The sequence below is a fragment of the Mesoplodon densirostris genome, chromosome 6, assembly GCF_025265405.1.
Source record: "Mesoplodon densirostris isolate mMesDen1 chromosome 6, mMesDen1 primary haplotype, whole genome shotgun sequence".
NCBI lineage: Eukaryota > Metazoa > Chordata > Mammalia > Artiodactyla > Ziphiidae > Mesoplodon > Mesoplodon densirostris.
In genome coordinates this window covers 18,196,458-18,219,363 of record NC_082666.1, presented here as the reverse complement: position 1 = coordinate 18,219,363, position 22,906 = coordinate 18,196,458, and the positions used below count along the sequence as shown (strand labels likewise).

General features: G+C 40.4%; 1 protein-coding gene across 3 annotated transcripts in view; it reads left to right on the top strand.

Moving 5' to 3' along the window:
* Window positions 1-22,906, top strand: part of PAPPA (pappalysin 1) — a 255,257-nt gene that overhangs the window by 95,736 nt on the left and 136,615 nt on the right. For all 3 annotated transcript variants that reach the window (XM_060100610.1, XM_060100612.1, XM_060100611.1), the window contains one exon: window positions 17,601-17,729. In XM_060100610.1, coding sequence (XP_059956593.1) covers window positions 17,601-17,729 — 129 coding nt within the window. The remainder of the gene's footprint in view (window positions 1-17,600; window positions 17,730-22,906) is intronic.

Genomic DNA, 22,906 nt, shown 5'->3' with positions numbered 1-22,906 from the left:
CACAACTGTCCTGCTGCATGACCCTGAGCAGATTCCTTCAATGCTTCGAACCTCAGCTCCTATCCCTGGAACAAAGTGGGTGATGATTCCTATCCATACAGTCTCACAAAGGGTGTCCTGAAAAACTAATGAGCTAATGGACTTGCAAGAACATGATGCAATGTGGGAGAACTATAAAGATTGAAATGTTCATGATTCTTCCTATTGTTTGGTTTTCATTAGGCTTGTTCTTGGCCAGGCCGGAGAGTATGTGTGAAAGACAAACACACAGACATGCACAGACACACTCATGAAACAGTTTCCCGTTCAACTCTACACAGAGTTCAGTGCTGGATTAGAAGAAAGAAAAGGCCATTGCACTTTAATCTCTGTAGCTGAGCTAAAGTAAAAGAGAGAAAACCCATCAAAGTGCTGGCCCTGGAATCAGGAGACATGGCTTCAAGTACCGATCTCCTGAGATTTTGCTATATTACTGGCTCATGATTCCCCATCTGTGGGCGCAAGTCCCCCTTCTATAAAATGAAGCCCTAGGTAAATGACTCTGAAAGTCATTTCCAGCTCTGACATTCTACTCAGACCCTCCTGGAGTTCTTACCTGCCCTGAGTATGTCTAACTCAGTAAGAGTAGAGGGACCAGGCTACATGTCCCATGCGAGCTCAGAGACTGGCCATCTGTAAAGAAAGCCTTCCAGGTGCACTGGGGCCCTCAGAGCTCCTTCTTGACCTACTTTCTCTCTCTCTTAGGGCTTACCGATTGTTTCCATTTGGGACAATTTCAGAATGTACTGGTGTATTTTTCCTGTTCAGCGGCATTTTGACTTGACAGTGAGATACCAGAGGTGGGAACTAGGTAACATTTGCCATATTATCTTCAGCTTCTTTGCAAGGACAGGCATGAAGTAGATGGTCAATAAACAGGTCAATAAAGGCATGAATGAATGAATGAGTAAATGCTTTGGCAGATCAATAAGTGGTCAGAAATTTGTGGTAATACAGATGATAGCTGGTATATTGGAGGTCTTCCTTTAAACGTCTGAAATGGATTAGTTACCAGAGGGGCAAAAGGATCAAAGAAAATCTTACAGCATGGTCTCTTCTGCTCTTGGGGCCACAGTCCCCCTAAAGGGAAGGGATGGAGCCAGACAATGTCCGTCAGTCTACCATTCACTCCACAGGCATTTATTTAGTACTGTCTTTGTCATGGGCCCTGTGCTGGGCAGTGGAGAGAGATAAACAGGGCAATGAAAAACAGTCCCAACCCTCTGGGAGCTTCATCTAATTCATATGAGAAGGGGACACCTAAGTGGTAACAAAAGTGGGAAAGGTGTTATGATAAGAGAAGCACAAGGGCTAGGAAGTCCTCACTCAGCTAAAACGTCAGTGAGATCCTCCTGGGAAAGGTGGCATCTCCACTAAGGCCAGACCATTTAGCCAGGGAAGGGAGGGGGGACTGTTTGCTCCTGGTGGCTGAGGGGTCAATTTTGAGGAGGAGAGTCTGAGCAAAGAGGCCAGAGGGGTTGAGAGGAGGCTAGCAACGTTGGTTCTAGAGTGCCATGCTGAAGGGTCTGGACTTCATCCTGAGGATGGTGAGGGGCTGTTAGGGGTAAGAGAGAATCGTGATCAGGTTTGGTTTTAGGACAGCTCTTTGGCTGTGTGGCTATCTGGGCAGATGTAGGGATAGAGGCACAGACTGGCAATGATGAGGGAGGTAAGACAGTGTTGCCAGCACTGAAGTAGAAGATGGCCCTGGTCTAGGGTAGTCAAGGTGGGAATAGAGAGAACTGGATGGGGCTGAGCAGTATTGATGGGATGGATGTGCCCCATGACGGGTCAGAGGGAGGAGGGAAGTGAGTGGGTCCTAGAAGTGCCTATGTTGTTGGCGTCACTGAAGCGCATAATGTGGAGATAGAGGGATGTTTGGTTTGGGATGAGAGGAGGAGGAGTTCAAAGCTGTCTTCCCGTTATCAGTCTGCGGATTGGTGGGGGCAGACAGCTACAGTTTGCTTTGAGCCATAACATTTCTGTGTACAGATTCAGGAGCAGGTGAGGTGAGCTTGTGCATGTGCACGTGTGTGTGTGTGTGTGTGTGTGTGTGTGTGTGTGTTTTGGGGGGTGGGCAGACGAGACCTGTGAGACCACCTGTTTTCATCATGCATCGATTCTCAAAGTGTTGTCCAGTGTTCTTCAAGGTGCCCTGTTGGGGTCGTGGGGTTAATCTTCCGCCACACTAATACCTATAACGTTACAAGGCATGGGCTTTGTTTTCTACCCAGGATTAATCATTCACTCATGGACTTTAATACAAGCCAGACACCATGTCACTGTGCCTCATGCAAAACAATGCCAGTGCCCCCTTCCATTTTAGTGCTGCTTTCACGTTCTTGTTGTCAGAGTGGGAAGTAGGTTTTTTGCCTCAGCTTCAATATCCTATAAACGGAAAAGTTTGAATTCTTCCATCCAAGGATGTTAGTCACAAAATGCCAGGAAAGCTGGACTCTGCCATGAACTTTCTGCATGACTTGGGGCAACGTATTCCCTCCTTCTCTGGGCTCTAGCATCCATCCCACAATGAGACACTGAGCCACCAATATCCAACGCCTGATTTCTACATTTTTGTGTTTCCTTCTTGAGCTAAGCTCCTTGTATACAAACTCAGTCCCCAAAAGCTTTCAGCAGAGAGAATTCTGAGGTGCTCACACCTCCTCCTGTCTAGGAATTAGACTCAAAACCTCTCAGACCTGGAAGGAACATTGAAGCACTGACACTCTACAAATGAGAGAATTGAGCCCAGAGAGGGGAGCCCACTTCATCAGTCACACAGCCCTTTGATGCCAGAAGAGGGAACTGAACCTAGGGCTCCTGATTCCCAATCCAGGTGCGCATCCCCCAACATCACGGAGTGCTGGAGTTTGGCCAGACCTTGGGATTCAGCTTTGAGCTCAGCTCTCTCTGATCATGAAGTCGTCTCGTTGGCTGCTCAGGGTGAAATCATGGCGCGCTGACATTAGTAACGTCATGGCAGCTGGTGCTGGTGAGGGGGGTGGTATAGGAAATGAGAGAACGCATTTGGCCAAGCTCCGGGTCCACGTGACCCTCCAAGAGCCCTCATTTCAAAACAAACTCAATCTTTTAAGTTCAAGTTCTCCCCTCTCGTCAGAAACGTGACTTCCTGCTTCTAAGAAGCCAGGCTTACAAAAGGGCTCAGAAGACTTCGCGGACATCAAATAGCTCTTACAAAATAGCGTTTTGATGAGTTAAGTGTAAATGAATCAGAAACATAAGGATTACATTTTCCCCAAGCGCACATGGGTTTCAAAATTCGAGGGTAAGTGTAGTTTGCTAACTGCATGCCGACTTTCACCGAATCCAAAGCATTCGTGGGGAGGGTGGGGCTAGGGGGGCGAAGAAAGAGATGCCCAGCCCCCAAATGGTTTTAGATGTGATGCCAAATTCAAAAATGCTGTTGGGCTCACCCTCTGCCAGTAATAAAATCGCTGGCCACCCAGAGAGGCCACAGGAAGGAGAAGGGAGGCTGCTTTCCCCACTGGCCCCTGGTCCTCAACAACTGTGTTCACTTAGTGCCGCTCAATCACCAGCTGTCACTGGGTCCCTCTGTTGACTCCTGGCCCCCGTGTGGCCTCCATTTTCACACGGTGCTGCATGCCTTGTTTACCTCCGACTATATCTGGTGTTTTGGCTCCCAGGGGTCTTGGCGACCGGTCAGTTTGTCACAAGCCCCTGCTCTGCAATCAAGAGACCTGTCCATCACCAGCAGGGGTGTTTGGGGAAGCTGTCACACATCACCTTTGGTTGCATTCAGGAAAAACAAGAGTCCCTTGTAGTTCTTTTCCTCTCTCCTTTCTTTAATGCTATACAGGTGTGGCGTTTCCCCCAAACTGGTAAATGTCTTCCCTTCAAATCTCAGCCTGACACAACCAACCCGTTAACTCTCAGGGCTGCTGTGACCTTATCCCAGGATTTGAAACTATGAATCTTTTATAATTTCCACATTGTCCCCCCATTCTTTCTCTTGTATTTTATTTCACTGCACCAAGAAAGTAGAAAATCATTTCAGTTGGTGGTAAAAGATGATTAAAACAAAATAACAAAGGCCTTGGCTGCAAACTGTTAGTTCTATTAAATGTGCTACTGAGTTTTAAATTGGTACCAGGGCAAATCTTTGTACAATTATATCCAAGGCTGCTGGAATTAATCAGTTGCATGTATACATTTGCTCCTTCCTGAGCCTTCTACAGAGTGAGGGCAGCACTGTCAGTCTGAAAAGAATGAGCTGTGTGTTACCTGTGTGAGAGGGGTGGACCCTCGTCCCATTGGGAGGGATACACATGCCCAGTGGATTCTCAGATCCCTGCCTTCTCATTCTTCATTCATTTAATCCAGACCATGGGTTGGAGCTCACAGTGGTCACCAGGAATAATAGTGGATGGATATTGTAAGACCAAAGTCCATTTTCCCAAACAAAGATTCTTTTCTTGGCAATGGAATCTCACCATTCTGAGATGAAGATTTTATTAAAGCAAAGCTTTGATTTCCACATGAATGGAAAGGGCCGCAGTCTACTGAGTGCCGGTCCGGTAGGAGGGTAGGTGGCAGTGGAGGGAAGCCAGGCTGTCTAAAGACCTGGGTGCTGGTTCAGTGTCTCGACTACTGCTAACACATCTAAGTTCTGACTTCTACAGCTGGAGGTGTGGGACTTGGGAAATCACTGCATCCAGTCCCCTGCTTTTACAACAGTGGGTTTCCATCCCTCAATGACTCAAGCCCTGATATCTCACCTCAGAACTTTCCACCATCTACCTTACACTCTCAACTGACCATTCTCGTAAAACTTTAGCACTTCCTTTGGCTTACCCTGCAGGCCAGTCTTAATGCACTGTTCTTTATCTCAGAAGGTTAACCTGTGTCCTGTTCTGTGCTGTTCCTACTGCCCAGAATGCCATGCTTATCATTTATGTCTTGACATTTTCCCCATGTGCACTGTCTCAGACTATGAATTCCTTCAACAGATATTGTTGGAAACCTAGTCTGTGCCAAGCGCTGTGCTACGTAGAGAGATGTAGCAATGAAAGGCTAATGTTTTTTTCTGTCCTTAGAGCGCTTAATGTACACCATGGAAGACAGGCATCTGATTACAACAAAGGGTGTGAGTTTTATAATAAAGTATGGGGGGATATGGACACTTGTACAAGGAATCAACCTAATCTAGGTGTCAGGACTCTCCCTTTCTCATCCTTCTAACCACTATTGGGCTCTCCTCTCTGTTGGTGCTCTTCAAGCTCTGCCTTGAATTACAGTCAAACTGTACTTGGCTTATCCTTCTCTTTTGCCCATTGAACTATTTGAGATCAGTGATGGCGGTATCTTCTTCATCTTTGGAATGACTCCTGCCAGAAGCTCCATACATGCTTTTTATTTGAATTGCACAAGGAAAGCAAGGTCCAGAGAGGAGAACTAATTCATCAAAAATCACAACCAAAGTTAATGGAATAACCATAGTCATTTTGCCTGATGTGGTCCAGGTGACATCCACAGTGATGTCAAACTGCCTTTCGTGTTGTCCCTTCCCAAGGGCAGAGGATATTCTCTCCTTCAAATAATCAACAACAGCCCTCTTCCAATAAAACATAAGACCAAAGTACCTCTCAACCTAGAACAAAAGTACAGTGTTCTCTTAAGAATTCAGGGTGATACCCAAACAAAATTGGAATTAAGGAGTATATTGTTATCACATGTAGGAAAAAGCAGTGTATGTAACCTTAATGTATGAATGTTAAGAAATTCTTTGGAGAAGGCTACACACAGCTTCAGTCATTCAGTGAGGAAGGATATTTTGTTGTAAGTTTTAGTTCTTTTTAATCAAAATAGAATATGACAACGTCTAGCATAGTGCCAAAACTTGGTAGGAACTCAGTGTATTCCTGCATCAGTCCATCCCATGGGCAGATATTTGGTCTTTCTGCTTTTCCCCCAAACCAGTTATCTATACTGCTACCAAAATGGTCTTCCACAAAACAAATATTATTATGCCCTTTGACTCAAAAGCCATTTCTGTCCCCCTTCTCATGGCTTGGCTTCTCCTTACCCCTCCTGTCAAGCCAGTATACCTTCTTTGAGAAGTTCAGACTCCTCAGCCTGTGTCTGATATTACTTGTGCTCCCTACAGACCCCTACACGTTTTTTTTCTTTTTTTACATCTTTATTGGAGTATAATTGCTTTACAATAGTGTGTTAGTTTCTGCTTTATAACAACGTGAATCAGCTATACATATACATATGTTCCTATATCTCCTCCCTCTTGCGTCTCCCTCCCTCCCACCCTCCCTATCCCACCCCTCTAGGTGGTCACAAAGCACCGAGCTGATCTCCCTGTGCTATGTGGCTGCTTCCCACTAGCTATCTATTTTACATCTGGTAGTGTATATATGTCCATGCCACTCTCTCACTTTGTCCCAGCTTACCCTTCCCCTTCCCCATATCCTCATCCATTCTCTAGCAGGTCTGTGTCTTTATTCCCGTCTTACCCCTAGGTTCTTCATGACATTTTTTTTCTTAGATTCCATATATATGTGTTAGCATCTGGTATTTGTCTTTCTCTTTCTGACTTACTTCACTCTGTATAACAGATTCTAGGTCCATCCACCTCACTACAAATAACTCAATTTCGTTTCTTTTTATGGCTGAGTAATATTCCATTGTATATATTAGGCTGCATTAAAGCCATTCATTTTAATGTCTTTTCTTCCCCAAAAGCCTATGAGCATCCTAAAGGCAGGACTATATTTTACTGATCTTTGAATCCAAGAAACCTAGGAAAAGCTGGGACAACCCAGTGAATGCTATTTGGATGAATGAATGGACGAACAAATGAAATGATATAAATATATTTATCCAGAATTTGAAAATGTAGTCAAAGGCATGAAAGTAATTAGCTAGCATAAAGCTAACTATCTGGGTTTACTTCTCCTATGCTCCTTTTTTCATGAACACTAAAGATGAAGTGATATTGACATATTTGTGATCTTATATTCATAGAAAATTATATGTGTTTGTGTATGATTATACATAAAAAGATACATGAAGGGTTGCTGACCAGAATGTTCTTGATAGCTGCCTCAAGGTGATGGAATTTGATATAATTTTACTTTATTTTAATTATTTTACATAGTGCTTTAATTTGTTAAAGCAAGTATAGGCAACCTTTATGGATAGAAAAAAAAAATAAAGCAGTTGGGATAATATACTATCCCTTCTTAATTAAAAAAAAATATCGGCTCTCACCTAACAATATGTTAGTGCTTAAGCTATTTTGCTCTATAATTCTACATAAGAAATAAAATCTACTTTAGTCTGAGGTGCAGCTTCCTAAAAGACTTTAGGACTATAAGGGGGAGCTTGCCTTATCTTCAGATAGTTGCAGTGTTCTGTACTTGACTGGATATTAATGCATTGCTCAGTAGCATGTACTTAGCCAAGGAGTCATCTCAATATCATGGAAAGGTCAAGAGTTCTAGAGTCAAACAGCATGATTTAAATTCTGCTTTATAATTATTATCTCCCTGACCTTGGGCAGATCACTGAACTACACTGGACCTCAAGTGCACAATGCAAATGATTTCTACCTTACAGGTATATTTTAGAAATTGTATGTGGAAATATGGTGGACTAACAAACTAAAAATATTTCCAGTACAAACCTCTATTCCAGATAAAATACAACTGATATAACTAGCATCCCTTAAAATGCATGCCTGAGATCAGAGAAGTCAAAAAATGTGTTGCTAAAGGCAAAAAAAAAATGGAACTGAGAACTAGACAGGTAAGCCCTGAATCTAGTTTTATTGATATAGTTTGGATAAGGGAGAGCCATCAGTTTTGGCAACTGAGTGGATTGAATATGCTTGCTTATTCTAGGAGTGGAGATTTGGCCCTGAAACTCTGCAGGGTGGGGACTTATAACTAAAGGCTTCAAAATAAGGTTAGGACCTCTGAAAGTCTACATGCTTAGTGAAAGAGTATACTAGGGAAAACATATCTATGTCTATGTCCTGTACCTCAGAAAGATTTGAGGTTTGAGTTTACACTGCTTCGTATGGTCTGGGAATGCCTAAACTGAAAAGCTAACTGGAAAAAAAAAAAAAAAAGAAAGAAGAAGAAGAAGAAGAAGAAATTGTTCTAGACAAGTAATGTTCCAAGGGTACCTAGAAGTTATCCTCTGAGGGAGGATATAGACTTGACCTTGGGGACACATGATTGTCACAGATTAAAACCCAATGAACATGAGTTGACATGTCAAAATTAAAAAAACATAAAAATATAAGAGTAAGGGTCAGAAATCAACATCAGAGTTTTTATTAAATTTTGATTTTGATAATAAGTATGCATATTTGTATTTTAGTATAACCAAAAAAAGAAATATAATTAGAAAATATAGTCTGCAAAAATTAGATGGACGGACTAAGAAGGGCTAAAGAGTAGAAATAAAGAAATCCAATACACCCAAATGAAAGCGAGAAAGGGGGAAAATAAATAAGCAGAGAAAAATAATGATAAATGGAAAGCACAAAGAAGATGGGAGAAATAAATATAATATACTAGTCATTACACTAATCAGATTAAAGTCGACTATGAAAATGAAGACTCTCAGGTTGGATTTAACTAAAGCTAAGTTCACTGAAAGATAAAAAGTAAAGGAATGCAAAATATTTGCCAGACAAATACTAACCAAAATGTTACGTTAATATTATTATCAGGCAAAGGAAACATTAAGACAAAAAAAAATTCTAAGATAAAGAGTTCACCATATAAAGATAAAAGGAAGTTATATAATGATTTTGAGCTTGGATATACCAAATAACACGACCTGAAAATATATAAATCAAACATGACTCTTACCTAAAAGAAAGTGATAAACCCATAATATTATGATATTTTAACATACCTTTCTCCATAATTAATAGAACAAGCAAACTAAAATAATGATATAGATGATTTTGAACAACACAAAAAATATGTCATCTGATAAAAATATATAGAACCCTGCTACTGAATTAAATATAAATATTTTCTTCTAGGATATGTAGAACATTTTTTTTAATTTACCATGTCCCAGGCCAAAAAATGGATCTCAGCAAATATCAAAGAATCAGTATCACATAGAACAGTATTTCTGTCCACAACACAGCACATAAATATATAAACAAGTAAACAAGTGGACAAGTAAATAAATGAAGAAGATAAAAATTTTTGGTCAATTAAACGTGTGACCGAAAAGCAAAAATCTTACACAAGTTAATAGCAGACAGAATTTATCAATGTATTAAAACCCACACACTCAAACAAACACACGCATTGTGTCAAAGCTGGATTTTCCTAGAATAAAATGAGACTTTAAAGTTAGATGGTCTATGAATGTAATTCACAATACCAGCATATGAAATGATGTTTTAAAATAAAATTGTCTTACTAGATGCAGAATTTTAAAACTCTTAATAAAATCAGTTCCCTTCATGATAGAAAACAAAACAAAACTAGTAACACCATTGGTTCTACCTAAACCAGCTTGGTGAGAAATACCAACAAAATTTCTGAGGATTGAAAAGGGAGAAACTTGGGACTTCCCTGGTGGCTCAGTGGTTAAGAATCCGCCTGCCAATGCAGGGGAAAACAGGTTTGATCCTTGGTCCAGGAAGATCCCACATGCCGTGGAGCAGCTAAGCCCTTGAGCCACAACTACTGAGCCTGTACACTATAGCCCGCAAGCCACAGCTACTGAGCCCACACGCCACAACTACTGAAGCCCACGCTCCTAGAGCCTGTGCTCCGCGGCAAGAGAAGCCAACGCAATGAGAAGCCCGTGCACCGCAAGGGAGAGTAGCCCCCCACTCGCCGCAACTAGAGAAAGCCCGCAGGCAGCAATGAAGACCCATCACAACCATAAATAAATAAATAGATAGATAGATAGATAGATAGGTAGGTAAATAAATAAAACTATCATCATCCTCATCTGTAAGAGACTACAAAGAAAAATTAATAAGAATCAACAAATTACTGGAATGAATAAAACAGTCTATGAGAACATATGAATAGAATATCAATTTATAAATTATTTTTTGTCAGCTACAAGACATGAGGATACAAATATAGATATACATGCACATGTGTGCATACATGTGTGTGGATGGATAAATAGATTAAAGCTCTCATTTACTGTAGTACTGACATCTATAAAATGCTTAGAGTTAGGAATATATCCCTAATAAAAGATCATCACAACTTTTATGAAGAAAGCTTTAAAACTTCACTGAAATCATAAAAGAAGACCTAAATAAATAGATAAACTGTGTGTATGAATGGGGGATACAATGTCATAAAGAAGTCTTTTATCCTCAAATGCATCTATAAACTCAATGAAATTGGAATTAAAATCCCAACAGGCATTTCAAAAAATGAAACTAAAATTTCACATGAGAGAGCAAAAAGGGTCTTTTGACGGAGAAAACCAAAGTATAGAATGGACTTGTAGCATAAATCGACTTGTTTAAAACTATGGAAATTAAGACAGACTGCTATTGATAAGATAATAGAAAAAAATAGACTAATGAAACAAGATAACCCAGAAAAAAAAAACTTATCTAAGTTCTGAATGATATATGGCAAAGGCAGCATCACAATTCAGTAGTGAAAGGATTAACTTTCACATAAATAACGTCAGACAAATGATTCATCCCTATTTGGGGGGAAAACAATCCTTATCACACATCATTTTAAAAACTATTTGTAGTTGATTGAAGCCATACATGTAAAAATAAAAACTTAAAGCTATTGAAAGGTAATAGGGGAGACTATTTTAATACCTTGGAGTGAAGAAACATTTATTCAACAAGCCATGAAAAGGACAAATCAAGAAGGAAATGATTAAAAAATTTTATTCAACAAAACAACCTAAACAGAATGAAAAAAACAAAACAAAACTAGGAGTCACAGACTTAGAAATGGTATTTGCAGAACTTTTCATTACAAAGGATTAGTATCCAGTAACTGTAAATGCATGACATATCAATAAAGAAAAAGAACCCGATTTAAAATAGGCCAAAGTGATGAACAAGCAATCAGCATGCTAGAAACATATGTGGTCAGCAAACACATGAAATGATACCCAGGCTTGTTGGTAATCAGGGAAACACAAAGTAAAATAGTAATTGAATACCATTTAATACCCCTCAGATTGGCCAAAAATCAAATGTTTGGTGGAATCAAGTGTAGCCAGGGACCTGGAGCAATGGGAAATCTGCTGGTAGGTGTGTTAATTGGTACAATGATTTTGGATAATAATTTGGCAATATCTAATAAAGCTGAAGATGCAATTATCTTCAACCTAGCAGTACCACTTTAGATATATTTCCTTCAGAAACTCTTGCTTTATGTGCAAAGGAACATGAACACAAATGTTTAAGGCAACATTATTGGAAATAACAAAAAAGATTACACAATAATGATACTACTAATAAGAGAGATATAACCCAGGTGCCTCTCAGGAAAGAATGGTCAGATGTAGTATGTTATGCTCATACAGTAAGAGACTTATGTCAGTGAAAATAATGAGCTAGATCCACGTGCAGATCTATTGATCATCTACGTGATCAATATGTAGAATCTCAAAAACAATGCTTGGTTAAGAAAAATAAAGCCAGATGCATAATAATAAATGTAGTATTAAAACATCTAGGAAGTTCAAAACTTGCAAAACAATACGTACGTTCAAGAAGTATAAAAACGTTCATGGGAGAGAGGGAAATGGGATACAGGAAGAGCACACGGGTAGGTTGAAAACAAATATATAAAACAGTATATTTTATTTCTTTTACACCAAAAATAAAAGATATGGAGAAAATATCGCAAAAGGTTATAATTTGACAAAGCTGGGGAGTAAGCGTACAGACATTTGTTATAGCGTTCTTTGTACTCTTCTATGCAATTAATATATTTTCTATTTAAAACAATTGTAATGGTATGTATAAAGTCCCTTGGCACATCATCTCAGGCTCAAAAAGTGATTGTTTCCTTCTCTTCCCATTCTTGGCTGGAAGATGGTATACAAAGTGCCCAGGCATTACCCTCTCACCCTTAGTCCAAGGCAGCACTGGAATACTTGGGCTCTTCCTAAGCCAGAGGCATCCTAGGTGGTCCCCCTACCGTGTCTCCCAGCTCAGTCAATCTGGGTGGTAGATCTTGAACTACACCCATTCTCAGTGCAGAATTTTAACTGCTGAGGCAGCTTCTAGCTTGTAGAAAATCTCATGGCAGAAAGATGCAGCACTACATTCCTCATTAAATTAGAGCTGCTTGTCACATTCTTCCCATATTCCCATTTTGTAGATGAAGAAATGGATGCTCAGAGAGAGGAAATGGCTTGCCCATGGTTAGTGAGTCAGTGGTGGTGTTTAAAAGGATGTGTGTCTCTCCTGACTTCTAGAACTTTCCAACTGGTCTTTGTATGGATACTCTACTTGATTCCAAAACTAGGTCTTTTAACTTCTATTCTGCTGTATTTTCCAGTTTATAACAGCTGTGGCTTCCATCTCCAGATAGCACTGTCTTGGGATGGAATTAGACTTGGCTCAAGTCCCTGCCCTCTGACAAAAGCAGTGTGACTATAGGCAGATAGCTTAACCTTCCTAAGTGTTAGTTTCCTTATCTGAAAACTTTTCATAGTAATTATTCAAGGGACTGTTGTTTTGATTAAATGATAGTATTCATATGAAGGCATAGTGCCTGGCATATGATAAATAGGAAACAAATGGAAACTACAATTGCTATAATTATTGCAGAAGGTGGAATATCAAAAAAGTATAACACAGTTTAGTTACACAGACTATTTGGAGACATAGAGTGTGATAAATGAATGCTATAATATGGAAATAATAGGAGGCCAATAAGGAGTAATCAAGAGGCTCAGAGAGAGTTTCCTAGAAGAAGCAAAATGGAATATTTCCATTGTGCAGTGAGGTTCTCCCTCCCTCTTTCTCCTATTGTACTTTCATGGCTCTCATTTTATCTTCACATTGGTATGGGAGAAGAATCATATATCTTAATTAAAAGATAGAAAAACAGACCAAAAGAAGTAAAGTGACTTACCTGTAGATTTCAGAGGGGTTTTTAATTGACCTATCATGATATTAATTACACACCATAATTTTAAGAAATAGATGTTTTTGCCAAAAGCTAAGTCATGGGGTACTTAGGCTCCTTAATAACATACATATTCTTAAGATAATAATTTTATAATATATAACTAAGTTTTCTATAAGGTTGTGCTCCAAATTTGATACACATTACCATCACTACATTTTCTGAGGAGAAATACTGAAAAATCATACCACTTAGGAATGTCAGTAGTTTTGTTTCTAATTGCCAGAAATGCAAACCTAAGGCAGATATGTCATTTGAGACATTTGTGAAACAGTGATGGTTAAACATTAAAAACATTAAAAAAAAGAAGTCATACCAAGGCTGCAAAAAAACAACCCTTCAAAATAATCTCATCACATTTAAATACTGTCATTTAAACTTACTAGCTAAAAACATGAAATTAATGTGAGATGCAGTGTGAAGAATTAATGATTAAATACTAGTGGAGGTTAACTTTTTAAATGAAGATAAAATAAAATGGCCCTCAGAATTCTATGAGAGAAATCAGAAGTGATGAAAGTAATCATGTTTCAGATGAAGTGGTAAAATTTTAGTTCTAAACAAAGAGTAAATAGGAAGTTTCAGCTTGGTAGCATGCTCCCATCACTGCACTAAATGGGGAGATATTGAGCTGGAGAGTAGCTTTGGCTCTAAGAATATTCTGATGGTTTTGGAAAGACTGGAAAAGGGAGATGCTAGAGGCAGGAGGGCAAGCCAGAGGCTGCTTCAGCCATCAAGTTTGGGATGTAGGTGGCAGCACGGGTGCAGAGGGAGTGACATGGAAGCTGTTGGGTGGGGGAACTTGACAAGGCTTAGGGTCTGCCTGGATGTGGGAGGCTCAGGAGGGGAAGGAGTTCAAGTGACAGCATAAGACTTTCCAGATGGTTTTCAGAGCAGCTGAAAGGAACAACTTGACATAAATGTCCTACTTTTAGACCAACCATGAAATAGGTCCTAACCTCCAGCAAAGCCTTCAGAAGCCACTACCCTGTCCTTCTGAAAGAACTCTCTTCTACCTTAGGCTCTTGAGAAAAGAGCCCTAGTTTAGCATTAATGGTAACTTGAACTTGGAGAACATGTAGCTTTATCACAAGAATTCTTCAGTGGAAAAATATAATCTTTTTTAATAGCATTTGTATCCTGTTCTTTCTTCCCTAGCTTTTTATGAAGGGAATGACTTGGGCTTCTGTTTTCCTATCTGAAAACTTGGGATAACAACCCCCTGCTTCAAAGAGCCACTCTCAGGCTTCTGTGAGATAATGATGCATGTGCCATGCACACACAGTTTGTAAGGAGGGTTATTAAGGTTTCTCTACCAATCAGATATGTTCTATATGATGCTGGTGGGTAACAAGGAAGACAGTAGTGGAAGTTATTGGGGGACAGATTTTGCCCCAGGGTAAAGACAAACCTTCTGGGGTCCAGAAATTGCAGACGTTGAGAGTAGCCACCTAGAGAGAGAGCAAGCTGCAGGCAATGAGAGTGTTCTAGCCAAACGATATGGTAGAAAAGAGACTTTCCATCAAGCTATGGCACACATGCTAGATGGTGGCCTCATCCATCTTCATGGGTTTACCAAACCAAGTTTATAGATAGTTATCTGTCACTTCTTCCCTTCTAGGAAAGAGAGCCTAGCATAATTCCAGTGAGTGAGAATGTTGATAATACAGCAATAATTGTAACAGGTTAACATTTGTTAACTATCTGTCATTGGCTGGGCACATAGGTGCTTTGTGTATGTTCTTACATTCAATCTGTGGGAAAATGCTGTGAAACTAGGTTTATGACTAATTTGAAATAGGCTCCTGCCTATGACTTCTCAGCTGGCAAATGATGAAGCCAGGATGGAAACACATGTTTGCTTGCCTCACAGTGGTGTTTATTGAGACGGAGGAGGAGGGGGAGGAGGGGAGGAGGGAGGGCAAGGTATGGGGAGGAGGAGAGCATTCACAAATATTAGCAGAGCACCTAAATATTATCATGCATAAATCATTTGGACACACACCACAAATGAGAAACACAATGTAGAGAAGTAATTTTCACACTCTCACGCTTTTCCACAGAAGTGCTCCGTCGGCTTCAGACAGTGACCATATGCCCCCAGTGGCCTGGGAGGTAGCCTGAAGAAACGTCTTTATTTTATTCCATAACACGGCCATGACTGTTTAATATAAAATGTACCTCCATATTTTAGAGAAAATTAATGTACAGTAGAATACATGTCATCTTTATCTTGTACCTTCATGTGTCTCTGGGAAAATCACTCTTCCCCCTGCCACAATATTCCAGCTTTAGAAGCATTATCTGAACATGTATACATTCATTAGTCTAGAGGTGGTTAAAATATCCAGTAAACTTTTTTAAAGGCCTATAATTATATCAACAAATTAGCATTTCGGAGGTTTACAAGACACCGGTTATTCATCATTCATACATACAGTATCTCAAGATTTTTATGCATTTCATCCACTTAGTTTTCATTGACAGAGCGCTGCTGGAATCCCCAGGGACTTCTGGTCTACCTTCAATATTCCTGTCTGCTCCAGCACTGCTAAAACAAACTCTCCTTTGGGTAATAAGCCCAACATTCTCAGGAAGGCTGTGCTCCTCACCAGCCTCTTTCAGTGCTCATAAACTCCAGCTCATCCTTGTATTGAGAGTCAGGAGACATTGTCTGACTGTTGTCGCTGCACCTGCTATCTTATTGGACTTATCCAGACAGCCCTAGCCCTCAGAGCAGCTGAAACAACAGATGGGCAGGAGAACTTGAGATGTTTTTGACACTGTCCTTTTGTTTATGGAATCCCCCCTCACCCCAACTCTGGAATCTGATAGCAATTCTCTTGATGACCATTTTGTGTTTTTTCCCATGACACATTTTTATTATTAAAAAGTAAATAATTGGTGTAGAGGGAGATGAAAGAGAATAACATTTCCTTTTGAAAATGGTCAAAAAGGAAATGAGGATGGTGATTTGGTCATGTGGATAAATGTATCTTTGCCTTGGAAGATAATTGGCAGTAGCCAGATTCCTTTGATGGCAGGGGAATTCAAGCAGGGAGATGAGAGGGGATAAGACGGGGAGGGAGGTAATCTGGTGTAAGGTTGAGTGTGAGGAAGGTAGAACAGGCATTGCTCTAGGAGGTCTTGAGAGCAAAGGAGGGATGCAATCTAGGCAGATTGGAAAGCTAGCAGGAACCAATGCCTGGAATTGCGGTTCCAGGACAAGATGCCCCTTTGTAAGGAGTGAGATTGTTAAACCTGAACTAGGGATTAGGGAGGCAGACCGCAGAATATAATTTAATGTCATATGGTTGTAAGCATTTTGCTTAATCTCTCTCTGCCTCAGATCCATCATCTGTAAAATAAACATGAAACGACTAGTACACATGTAGTATTGTTTTGGTTCTCAAATGAGAAAACACATGGAAAGTGCTTAGCCCCAGTCCTGACATTCAATTAATAGACGCTGCTATTATTTTAGTCAAGAGTGAGAGGCACAGGGAGAAGCAAGTGGCAGGGAGGTGGAGAATCACTGGATGTGAAACGTAAGGAAAGGGCTTGCTTGCTTGTAATGGGGTTTCTGCTCAGATCTTAAAAAGAGGGCAATAGATCAGACAGTGCCCACAGAATCTCGCATGGTACTTTCCCACCTCTGTGCCTTTGCTTCTCCCATTTATTTTTTCCTGGATGGCGTTCTCCCAAACACCTTCATTATGGGCCACATACCATACAGTTCTTATCCACCAGAGTTAGTGTAAGGGTTAAATTAAAGATAAAAAGTACCTAGTAATATTCACGGTACTATGTCATTTTAGTGACATTTAGATGCTACATTTTAGTGTAGTCCATCATGCATGGGAGAGTGCCTTAATCACAGTAGACATTAAAAATTATTGGATAACTAACTTATATGTAGAATCTAAAATATGACATAAATGAACATATCTATGAAACAGGAACAGACTCACAGACATAGAGAACAGCCTTGTGGTTGCCAAGGGGGAGGGGGGTGGGGGAGGTAAGGATTAGGAGTTTGGGATTAGCAGATGCAAACTAGTATACATAGGATGGATAAACAACAACGTCCTACTGTATAGCACAGGGAACTCTATTCAATCTCCTGTGATAAATCATAATGGAAAAGAATATGAAAAAGAATATATATATGTATAACTGAGTCACTTTGCTGTCCAGCAGAAATTAACACAACATTGTAAATCAACTATACCTCAGTAAAATTTAAAAAAATAAAATAAAATTATTGGATAATTAAATGTGCATGTGATATCAAAAACAAGCAAGACCGGTAGACATGTACTCAAGGGGATCCATTTTGTCTGTCCCCAGCCTTGCATCTGTATAGTTAATAGTCTTCTTTATGTTTTCCAGGGATCTAAATCTTGGCAGTGTGTACCAGTACTGGGTCATCACTATTTCAGGAAACGAAGAGAGTGAGCCATCACCTGCTGCCACTTACATCCATGGAAGTGGGTACTGCGGTGATGGCATCATCCAGAAGTAAGTAGGCCTAACTAAAGAGAGGAGTGGGAGTGATGTTAAGTAGGCCAAGACATGGTCAGGGTGCCAAATAGAAGAGCTTATGGGATACTCTTCAGGGTTGAGCTGTGAGTTTCGAGGGATCCTCAGCAGTCTGCCAATTTGTCTGCAAGCAGTTCGCTGGCCTCAGAGAAAAAGCAATGATTCTTTTTTGAACAAACACGTTTCTCAAGCATGTAATACAATATAAGATTTCCGTAGAGCTACCATTATGCACTTACTACCAGTATGCTCTTGTTCCTAGTTGTTTTATGTGTACTACAAAGATTCTATTAGTTTTTTCCACCCCAGGCCACATTCACTTAACAGGACACAGTGCACCTAGGTTAAAACACTTTTACATTCTTTGCTGGTTACCATTTACATTTCTTAAAACTGCATGCTTATTTATTATTTCTGTTGTGTTATATCAACAATTTACAAACTGGGTCAGAGCCTTATAAAAACAGCAAAACATTTCAACTCTCTATAATGTTGAAACCGTAATAGTAAACAGTACTCCAGAGTGAATATTGAATGTGATTATAAGTTCAGGGAGGCAAGTGTTAAGGATTCCACACGAGCAGCCAAAAAAGGAAGAGTGTGATTAGAAGATATAAAGCTGTGTGTCTAAAAAATGGATTTTATTGGATCATCAGTCCATCCATCCCCTGTCCACAGGGCAAGATGTTATGCAACTGAGAAATAGTTGCAAGAAGCCATCAAGACTTTTGCATTGTTGGGAAAAAAAAAAGTAAATCTTTGAGGTTTTTTTCCTCCAGAATAAGCACAAAAGTATTTTCGGTCACTAAATTGAATGGTTTTCTCCCTAGAGATGAAAAAGAGACCAAGAATCATGCACAATTAAGTTCCTTATTGCTAAAATTGTGTTCTTTATTGTGAATATAGTTACTAGTCACACTATTGCTAAGGGACTTTTAAAACTATTGGCAGATTTAATGATAAACATTACGTATGGAGATGACACAACAAGCTATTGGCAAAATTCCTTTATTAAATGGCACTGTTGGGTGTCACATAATATCTGTAATATTGCAACATGGAATTGCAATGACTATTTCTGTAGGGGGAGGGGCACTTAAAGAGAATTTGTTTCACAGTTGGATGAAACCACTGATGTACAGAACATGAATCGGCTCATAGGTATAGTTCATATATGAAAGAGAAGGGCTTGGTGACTATTTCTTTTAGTTTATCATTGACACTAGTGCTTGAGGTCAAGAGCAACTTAATTTGGTGCTGAAGATTTTGTGGTGTGTAATATACACTGGAAACCTGCTATGGAATGAAAGGACCAGATAGGAACACAGCAAGGATGACACAGTGATGCAAGGAGAGAGTTTGTACAAGAATACCCATCTGCACAGACATCTGTTATTGGCCAGCAGTTTGCTTTCTGATCGTGACTCAGCATTGAAGGGAAAAGTAGATGTCGAGAATATGATCAGATGCGGGCCAGTGAGTTACAACTGCACAACTTACTGTGCAAAAAGATAACAGTATGTGTAAGATTCTGCACCCCCATACACACTGAAGTATGCCAGCTGTTACAAGAAAGGTACTAAGTCAAGTTTCTGAAATAACGAATGACTTTTTTTTAATGTTGACATCGATAAAGGCCAGTAATGATTATTTGCACAATTTCAAGTGGCTTGCTGAAGTGATGTATCTCAGGGATATATATTCATGTCTTAAATGTCCTGCATCCATAATTTCAAAGCTGAATTATCTAGATTTTCCATACGGAGGAGATAATATAAGGATCTTTAAGGGTTGAATTGTGATGCAAACCACCTGATAGCCAAGAATTTGACTCCTCAAGCATAGAAGATAAAACTCCTCGCTTGTCAGAGAATGAAATTGATGACGTGCTGTCATGTGTACTTAAGATCCTCCTCCAAATGCAACAACCAAACATGAAGATATGGTTTCTGGTGCTTAATGTAACAAAAGTGGGCAAAGGGAAGATAGTCACTGTTTTCTCCCACATTAAGACATCGATGTCTAGCTTTTGATGCAGCTGTTGTCTGATGGAACCCTGAGCAAGACAATCTCCAGGGAAAGTGCCCTATCACTTGTGGGTACAAGATTGAGCTGCATATCCAGAATATCCAGGGAACAGTCACGGTCATTGCTGACAACGCATAATTGTGATTTGGGATTTTCTAATTTAGCACGAGGAATAAAAAAAGAAACTCACTAGATGTAGGAACTGATCTATGGTTCAGTCTATCCATTTTCGAATCAGATATAGGTACACTGGTAAAACACTGCAAACAATAGTATTCTTCTCACTGATCTAAAACTACTACTAGTAGTACTAGTAGTAGTAATTTAAATAGTATTCTTAACAAAGATTTTTAGTATTTTTTTACCTAGAATTACTATCCTGCATAGACATCAAATACGTGTTGAATGACCTGCAGGTACCAAATAGTTGTTGACGTACTTTGCAGAAAACTGAATGCAGCTTATGGATGATTCCCTAGGCAAAAAAATAAATAAATAAATAAATAAACTTTGAAGGAAAGAAAGGATGCCGTCTTCGCTAACTGGATTTTTCATGGGATGATACATGCTAATTTACTGTACATATGCAAAGGAATTTACAAATAAATACAGATAGACTCAACACTCAGTGAGGGCCCTGATGAATGAAAGCACTGGATGAGTCTTATAATGATAATTATAAATATTTATTGAGACTCTACTAGGCAGGAGGCACTGTGCTACATTATGATCTCCTTGAGTCCTTCCAAAAACCACGTGAGATAGGTCTTATTACCATACTTTATGAAAGAGACACCTTGCACACAGAGACTAAAATGGTTTTCTGAAGCTCACACACCCAGGAAGGAGCAAGACCAAGATGTGAGCCCAGGACCCAGGTTCACATCTGGATTTACCATTGCCTTGCTGTGACTGACAGCCCTGCAAAACTAACAGGTAAAGGAGTAACCACGTGCTATCAGCTCTGTCCCAGACACTGTGCCAGGAGTCAGGGTGCTAGGATGACAAAGACTCTGTCACATCCTAGGATAGAGTGCTCTCAAGTAACAGGCAAAGGCAGTCAGTTTGACAAGTGCTCTGATAGATGGAGCCCCTTGTCTTTGGACTCAGAAGATGGCCACCCACTCCAGCCTGGGAGGTCAGAGAAGGTTTCTCAGAACCTGTCTATCTAATGATAGATCTGTCATGCCTAGAAGATATTTGTGGTGACCCTAATGTTTTGCTTAAACCAATAGAACATATTGTTTGGGTGGTGAGGGAACGGGTTAGAAGTGTTCTTTGTGGCTTAGGGAAACCAGCCCAGGTTAAAAAAATTAAAAAAAAAAAAATCTCTCCCCTGATAACCCATGAAATAGCTAAGAAGCACAAGGCCACCACCAGTTTCCAGTGTGCAAGGTTTACTGGCAGAGACTCGAATATGGGCCCAGCTTGGAATATATCAACAGAATTCTTTTCTCATGGGTTTGCAGACAGGAGAGAAATTGGGTGGCTCTTCAGAGATCAATACAATGTCCTAGTTATTGTAAGGATTGATTACAAGGCACCATCCTGCTACTCTGACACCTCCTAAAAGCAACAAACATTTCCCAGTGTAATTGCCCGGGTGAAAGGCAAAGTCTGAGGCTTCTTCCATGCTGGGACAGGTCCCAGCTGGTCTCTGGGGATGAAGGGGCAACTGCCACACACTCTGCGGAGACCTCCCAGGACAGGTGGGTGGGCATGGGAACTGTGACTCTCTGAGCATCTACTGTATGTCGCACGCCGGGCCAGTCGCATTAAGTTACATTCCATTTTTGCACCAACGCTAAGGAGTAGGTGTAATTATCTCCATTTTAGCCCATGAGAAGACTGAGATTCAATGCCCCGAACAGCACTGTCCAATGGATTTTTCTACAATACTGGAAATAGGTTCTGTGCTGTCCAATATATTTGCCACTCCCTACATCCAGCTATGGAGGACTTGAAATGTGGTTACTGTGACTAAGGAATGGAAAGTTTAATTATTTTTTATTTTAATTGATGTAAATTGTCAAAGATAGAAATATCAGAGAGAGAGAGAGAGAGAGAGAGAGATTAAGGGACTTGTCCGAGATCACACAGTTTGGAACATGGGGCTCTAAACCCAAGTTTCTGTCACTAAAAGGATGGGAGGGACTTCCCTGGTGGCTCAGTGGTTAAGAGTCCGCCTGCCAATGCAGGGAACACGGGTTCGAGCCCTGGCCTGGGAAGATCCCACATGCCGCAGAGCAACTAAGCCCGTGCGCCACAACTACTGAGCCTGCGCTCTAGAGCCCGTGCTCCGCAACAAGAGAAGCCACTGCAATGAGAAGCCCATGCACCGCCACGGAGAGTAGCCCCCGCTCACCACAACTAGAGAAAGCCCGCATGCAGCAACAAAGACCCAACGCAGACAAAATGCAGATAAATAAATTAATTAATTAATGGATGGGAGTTTTCCAGAAAGTGGTAACCCATCCAAACTTTCAGTTGTTACTCCTCCTTCTCTTTCCCTAGGTCCAATTCAGAGAGCATTGCTCATTTTCTGCCGATCCTAACCACTGCAGAATCATCCTTAGGTGATGGAAATAATTCCTAAAAAAAAAACGAGAGGAGGCATTTTTATTTCTTAACAGCATAGGACACAGGCCTTAGAGTTCTTGACACTATGAAATGACACACCCAATGGAGAAGGCAGTGTTTTCTGATCTAAGGAAGATCAAACCTGAACACGTGGATGGAAAAAATCTTTACCTTTAAGTGCACTGGGGGTATGGGGATAGGGCTAAGGCAGGGCATAGTGAAGAACAGCATTTATACTTTAGAGACTCCAAAATTTCCTTCAAATCCTCAATTTTAAAGTGGAAGTGATGGGTCTTCCCTGGTGGCACAGTGGTTAAGAATCCACCTGCCAATGCAGGGGACTCGGGTTTGAACCCCGGTCCAGGAAGATCCCACATGCCGCGGAGCAGCTAAGCCCATGCACCACAACTACTGAGCCCGTGTGCCACAACTACTGAAGTCCGCGTGCCTAGAGCCCATGCTCCGCAACAAAAGAAGCCACCACAATGAGAAGCCCACGCACCACAACGAAGAGTAGCCCCTGCTCAATGCAACTAGAGGAAGCCCAC